A 7,243-nucleotide genomic window follows, 5' to 3' on the forward strand; every position below is an offset into this window, starting at 1 on the left:
ACCCACCACCAATCCCACCACCAATCCCACTACCCACCACCAATCCCACCAGCAGTCCTACCACCAATCCCTCCACCAATCCCACCACCAATCCCTCCACCAATCCCACCACCAATCCCACCACCCACCACCAATCCCACCACCACCCACCACTAATCCCACCACCAATCCCAGCACCAATCCCACCACCACCCACCACCAATCCCACCAGCAGTCCTACCACCAATCCCACCACCACCCACCACCAATCCCACCACCAATCCCACCACCAATCCCACTACCCACCACCAATCCCACCAGCAGTCCTACCACCAATCCCTCCACCAATCCCACCACCAATCCCTCCACCAATCCCACCACCAATCCCACCACCCACCACCAATCCCACCACCACCCACCACTAATCCCACCACCAATCCCACCACCAATCCCACCACCACCCACCACCAATCCCACCACCACCCACCACCAATCCCTCCACCAATCCCACCACCAATCCCACCACCCACCACCAATCCCACCAGCAATCCCTGATGTGTTCTTCAAAGACTTATTTCTCAGGCCCATAGAAATGTTACTTCTTGCTTTTTGATTCATAAATATACTAATAATAATTTTTAAAAGTGAGAGTTTTGTACTCTGTATATTTCAACGTATATAATTTGATCTATTTCAGTTTTATTGGTCAAATAGTAGACATGTTAGGTAAGTCTTAAAACACTGAGGTTTTGGAGTTAGACAAAACATGGCTTGAGTGATAGCTTTGCTGCTTATTAGAGGCGTGGCCCTAGGAGATTTGTAAATCTCTCTGAGCTTTATTTTATCTAAAATATAAATAATAATAGTACCTAATTTGTAAGGTTATTGGGAGGATTAAGTGACACATTTAAAATGCTCAGTACTGTATGTAGAACATGAACCCTGCTCAACAAATGTAAACTATGATTTCTATATTCAATAAGAAATGTAGAAATGGACAAAGCATATGAAAAAGCAAAAGAAATACTAGAAGACACTTGATTTTTCTAAAAAATAAACACAAAGTATTTTTGTTTTAGTGAAATTCATGCTTAGATGCTATGTACTGGGATTAAACATACTGCCACCAAAATATAGCAGTTGGTGGTACACGTGGGTGGAGCAAGACCCCTCCACCTTATCACCGTGAAGGGGCTCCGCCATACATGACCTTGCATGTGGTTTAAAGGTGGTTGGCCTGGAAGAAAAGGCCCAAGATGGGAAACAGTAGGTGTCTTTTTTACTAAATGCACTCCAATTTGAGACCAGGAATTTTCATTCTTGAAGGCTCAGTATTGTAAGTTTATAAGAGATAATAGACATAAAAGTACGATGATTTCATTTAAAAAAAGGCTCCTTTGCATGTGATATCTCCCTTATTTTTTCTAGAATATTGTGCACACATGCCTTGCACCACTTGGTGATGATAAAGATTTCTAGATCTTTGCACAGAATAAGGCTTTGCTTTAGATCATAATTTTGGATGTACTTAGTATGTATTCATCTTTTAAAGAATCAATGTAAATTTTCATACTTTCATATATATATATACACACACACACACACATATACACACACACACACACTTTAATATTTTATTTATTTATTTATTTATTTATTTATTTATTTGTTTGTTTATTTATTGAGATGGAATCTCACTCTGTCACCCAGGCTGGAGTGCAGTGGCAGGATCTCGGCTCACTGCAGCCTCTGCCTCCCAGGTTCAAGAGAGTCTCCTGCCTCATCCTTCTGAATAGCTGGGATTACAGGCATACACCACCATGCCTGACACATTTTTGTATTTTTAGTAGAGACAGGGTTTCACCATGTTGGTCAGGCTGGCCTTAAACTCCTGGCCTCAAGTGATCCACCCACCTTGGCCTCCCGAAGTGCTGGGATTACAGGTGTGAGCCACTGTGCCCGGCCGTATAGAGATATTTTAAACAACACTGAAGTCCTCCTACTCTGCCTAATTAGAAGAGCATTAGAAGATCAGTCTGACTTCTTGATGGTTCTGAATTTAACGGAGCAATGAGGTGCAGCTTTGGTGAATGAGCTTAGTTTTTCCATGATAAACTGCTAGTCTCTTCCCACTACAGTGTCTCTCAAAAATGGGGCAGCAACATTCTTTGTGTTTTCACTTGCAGTAAGTACACATGATACAATTACATAAATGTACACTTTTCAGTTTGTTAAATAGAATCTTCAGAGATTCACGTCTGCCGCTCTTGGTGATGAAAAATGACCCGTAGGAGGAATTAGGTAGGAGAAAATATGTCCTATGTAGTATTTCCTTCCCAGTTCTCTTTGAAAGAGAGTAATAGGAAAAAGGAACAATATCGAAGGAAGGCCTTCCCAGTTTCAAATAGGTTTTATTTTTCTCTCCTAGGCTTCCCTTACCGGATGTTTGGCGCATTTATAGTGGCATTTTAAATCTGTCAGACATTACGAAAGAAACACCTTTCTCACAAATAAAGGAGATCATTATTCACCAAAACTATAGAATCTCAGAAGGGAATCATGATATCGCCTTAATAAAACTCCAGGCTCCTTTGAATTACACTGGTATGTAGCATATGTAAGAAGGTGGATAGCAGAATTGTACTGGATGATATTTTCACATCAGTTTGAACAAGAGGGCAGATCTAGAGAGACTGTCGTTATTTTCTGACTGGTGGAGTTGAGGGAAAGGTGAGGGTTGCATGGGAAGTGAAGATCCCACGACTTGCCATGAAATCTCTTCTACGTAAAGAGCAAGAAATGTGAATTAGTTCTTTCGGGGAGGAGCACAGCTGCGTGCAGGTGATGGAAATAATGGGCGGAGGAGACGTCTGTGCCGTCTGAGAGGCACCGGGCTTCCTTTGACAAGAGTAGCAGAACTGTCATTGCTTTGAGCTTAGGGATATTAGAATGTGTGAGGACCAGTGGGACTAGATATATATTTCCAGGTATAATTTGGGTAGGAAAGGGACTGATGCCGAAAGAAGCCCTGGAAAGGTCAGAGCATCGTGATTAGAGGTGTTGCCTTTGGAGGTTCGTTGCTGCCAGGAGCTGAATACCCACTGTATCCAATAACATTAATGGCCAGGCATGGTGGCTCACACCTGTAATCCCCACACTTTGGGATGCCCAGGTGGGAGGATTGCTTGAGGTCAGGAGTTTGAGATCAGCCTGGGCAACACAGTGAGACCCCGTCTCTACATAAAATTACAAAAAAAAAAAAAAAACAAAACAATTAACTGGGTGTGGTGGTGTACACCTGTAGTCCAAGCTAGTCAGGAGGCTGAGACAAGAGGATCATGTCAGCCCAGGAGGTCAAGGCTGTAGTGAGCCAAGATCGTGCCACTGCACACAATTATGTGACCTTGGGCAAGTTGCTTTACCTCTTTGCACCTCTTAATTTCCTCATCTGTAAAATGAGGATGATAATTTCTTCCTGGGTTTGTTGCAATAATCAATACATTAAAGCACTTCATGTCTGGAACAGTGAAGACACCTTGCTATGACTATTAAAGATAGCATACACGGAATAAGACGCAGGAACTTCTAAATGCTTTTGACTGTAGATTTAGGTTCTGAGTTTTAAGAATGTAACTCAGAAAATCGTAACACCAAAAAGGTCATGTGAAAAATGGTGGTGACAAATTTTCTTGAATCAATAGCCTTAGAAGTTGGGCCGAAAGCAAAAAAGTTATTCTTGGTGCTACTCTATAGAAAGAGAAGACAGAAAAAGAAAAAGATGTATTTTTAAAGTCTATATCCGTAACTTTATTTGACCAAACTCTAATTTAAAAATTATGTTTCAGAATTCCAAAAACCAATATGCCTACCTTCCAAAGGCGACACAGACACAATTTATACCAACTGTTGGGTAACTGGATGGGGCTTCTCGAAGGAAAAAGGTACAGCATGATGCTTTAAATATTGCTTCTAGAGTAAGTCTTACATGTTGAGATGTATGGAGTGGGTCGTTTTAATCGGCTTCTGTCTGAAATTATATCGAACCCCTTTATCTTTCCTACCTATTTATTCCCAAATATTTATTCAGTTATTCTTAAAAAACGTATTTTTGCTTTGGCTTGAAAAAAAATTTTTAGGGAGAATTTTAAGCATCTTACTTCATTCTAAAGATCATTTGCTTGACTTCGCATGAAGGATTGTCCCCATCTAAGGCTGACGAGCCCGTGCAAGACCATCTGGTCCTCAGTGTTAGCAGCATTCCCATCTTCCAATACCATGTTCTCCCTTGATGCTAATGGCCAGGAGCACAGGCAGGCGTGTCGCCTCTCTCTGTGGCCAGTTCTTCATCTTCTTCCAGGCACCCTTCCTGCAATCTGAGGAAGCCTAGGAACCACTTCTCTAATAATGCTTTTAAATGCTTAAATAAAATACACAGGATTACAAAAGAAACCAAGTGAAGTGCAAGACAGTTCTCAAAATACTTTCAAAAAGTGCTACAATAATATATATGCCTCTTTATTAATCCTCTATGTAGCAAGTTATCCTAATACCAAACATACTTTTGAAATAGTGGTGAGCATAAATGGCATTTTCACTTATCTGCCACAACTGAAAAGTGATATGAAAATATCTGTAATCTCTGTTGATGGCAAAGTCATAGGTGCCACTGATACTACTGTGTTTGTTGTCTGCATTCATAATCGAAGGGAGTGGTAGGCTTCATCTGGAGGTTTGTGAAAACAAAGACTTTTTTTCTACACAAATTTATAAACCATGTGAATTCTTTCTGAGGACCTTAGGTTTGCAATTCCTGCTTGTGGGTATCTGGAGTGTTCCATTTGTCCTTGAACTTTTTAGGAAACAGACCAGTCTCCCTTTCCAAAATTATGTTCCTGATAGACACTATGGAGAACAATATCTGTGTCATTCTTTACAGAAGAAGGTAGCTTGCCAAACTCTCTCCATCTTTCCCGATTCAGTCCTCAGTTCAAGTAATTCACATTTTTAGATTTTTTACTGGTAATCTGAGACAAGAAGAAATGAAAAGTAATCTTCACTAAGCAACGAAAGCTCCCAACACTGTTCTCCCCATGAGAGATGCTCACTTGCATTTACTAAAAAACAAAAGACCCCAAGACCCCTCTGTCGCGAAAGCTCAGAGGGCTTTTCAGAAACGATAGGGTTTTCAATTATAATTTGGAATATATGAAACAAAAAAATGAAAAGTGAGAACTTCCAGGCTTTGGATTTTTGTAGGTGTTAATATAAAATGGGATTTCTGGGGGACTGTTACCGAGATGAGGGGATGGCAGAAGACATGGAAGCAAAGTCTCCGGTCAGCCCAGGGTGCTGGGCTTGTCCCAACACCACACAGGTAATAAGAGGACAGTGCAGGGCTCCGTCTCTCTCTCTCTCTCTCTCTCTCTCTCTCTCTCTCTCTCTCTGTGTGTGTGTGTGTGTAACACTACCTTCCTAATTTTTACTATTTGTATTCAAAGATACGGCCCTTATAAAAAAGTACACTGCTCTGATTCACTTGAAAACTTATTTCCATATTTACTATTTATTATGTTTCCTCCCTCTGAAGTTGTATATTGGTTACTTCACAGGTGAAATCCAAGATATTCTACAAAAGGTAAATATTCCTTTGGTAACAAATGAAGAATGCCAGAAAAGATATCAAGATTATAAAATAACCCAACGGATGGTCTGTGCTGGCTATAAAGAAGGGGGAAAAGATGCTTGTAAGGTAATGCATGAGATTATGAAAAACACAATAGGCTGCTTGAGAAAATTCACTTCAAAATATATTTTCCAATAGCATAATTTATTATAGTTTTTAAAAGAATTCAGAGACAAATGATCTGATAAATTTATAAGCAACTTTTAACAAATTGAATATATACAATACATATTTATATTATTCATGATGCATGTCACAATCTATACATGTGCTAATTTAAGAGGGACAAAAATACATACAATAATTGCACTAAAATATAAAAACATTAGATTTCTTTGTCATTGGGATGATGATATCAAGATTTCTTTGTTAGATTTGTTTCAGAATTGAAGAGGGGATACAAAAAATGCAGGCACATGAGATACTTGGAGAACTTTAAGAAAGTTGTGTGTGTGTGTGTGTGTGTGTGTGTGTGTGTGTGTTGCTGTGTAGTGGACTACAGAATTTTAGAGGTGGTCACTTATTTGAATCCCATTGTCATAACTTTCTACCATTTTATTTTTCCCCTGTGACTCAGGGAGATTCAGGGGGTCCCTTAGCTTGCAAACACAATGGAATGTGGCGTTTGGTGGGCATCACCAGCTGGGGCGAAGGTTGTGCCCGCAGGGAGCAACCTGGTGTCTACACCAAAGTCGCTGAGTACATGGACTGGATTTTAGAGAAAATACAGAGCAGTGATGGAAACGCTCGGATGCAGGCGCCAGCATGAGGAGCAGCCCAGAGTCTTGGCGAGTTTTACAACCTGGGTTCAAGTCAAATTCTGAGCCTGGGGATCCTCATCTGCAAAGCATGGAGAGTGGCATCTACTTTGCATCCTGTCGTAAGGACAAAAGACAGTGCACTCAAAGCTGCTGAGGACAATGTTTTGCTGAAGCCAGCTTTCAGCATTCAGTAACTGGGAGCTGATAATGTGAAGTCGCAACCGAGATCTCCATGATTGTGTGTTGTAAAATAAAATGGTAAAAGATCACAATTAGCAAGTGTTTTCTTCTGGTTGTGAAACAGAACTGAAAGTAAGTGGCTGAGGTTCTGGCACAGTGCCTGGACTCCCTCTAATTGGACTACTTCTTCTGGAACTCAGTCTATCTCAAAGAGGTAATTTCCTCTCCTTGCTGCACCTGGTTAGCCACTGAAACCCACGATTGCCTGCTTCACTTGTGGCAAAGAGCTAGCAGGCTTGGGTTTTGTTCTGCCGAGTGGAAGGGAGAACACCTGTGTCACACCCACTTTTATGAGAAAGAGATGGGTTACCTGAACCCATCGGGCATGTTTGCCTCTTGGCCTCCTAACTTTGCTACTGGGGCATGGATAGGAGGGTTCAGGCTGCGCGTGCTGAGGAACTCGAGGGGCTGCAGCATTGCACAGCCTTCATGGTAGGCAAGGAATCTGCTTTGCAAGGGGCATTAGCCCTGGAGGCTCAGTGGATATGGGCTATTGCATTAGTAATTCAAGGAGCATTTTTAGGATGGAGCGTTGGCTCATGCCTGTAATTCCAACAGTTTGGAAGATCACGGCAGGTGG

At 41.3% G+C, this 7,243-nt stretch overlaps 1 protein-coding gene across 2 annotated transcripts in view; it reads left to right on the forward strand.

Moving 5' to 3' along the window:
• Positions 1 to 6,689, forward strand: part of KLKB1 (kallikrein B1) — a 32,755-nt gene extending 26,066 nt beyond the window's left edge. For both annotated transcript variants that reach the window (XM_073017836.1, XM_073017837.1), the window contains 4 exons: positions 2,408 to 2,583; positions 3,825 to 3,920; positions 5,589 to 5,728; positions 6,240 to 6,689. In XM_073017836.1, the coding sequence (XP_072873937.1) occupies positions 2,408 to 2,583; positions 3,825 to 3,920; positions 5,589 to 5,728; positions 6,240 to 6,431 (604 nt within the window). In that variant the 3' untranslated portion in view covers positions 6,432 to 6,689. The remainder of the gene's footprint in view (positions 1 to 2,407; positions 2,584 to 3,824; positions 3,921 to 5,588; positions 5,729 to 6,239) is intronic.
• Positions 6,690 to 7,243: the final 554 nt, after the last annotated feature.

The sequence above is a fragment of the Chlorocebus sabaeus genome, chromosome 7, assembly GCF_047675955.1.
Source record: "Chlorocebus sabaeus isolate Y175 chromosome 7, mChlSab1.0.hap1, whole genome shotgun sequence".
Taxonomy (NCBI): Eukaryota; Metazoa; Chordata; class Mammalia; order Primates; family Cercopithecidae; genus Chlorocebus; species Chlorocebus sabaeus.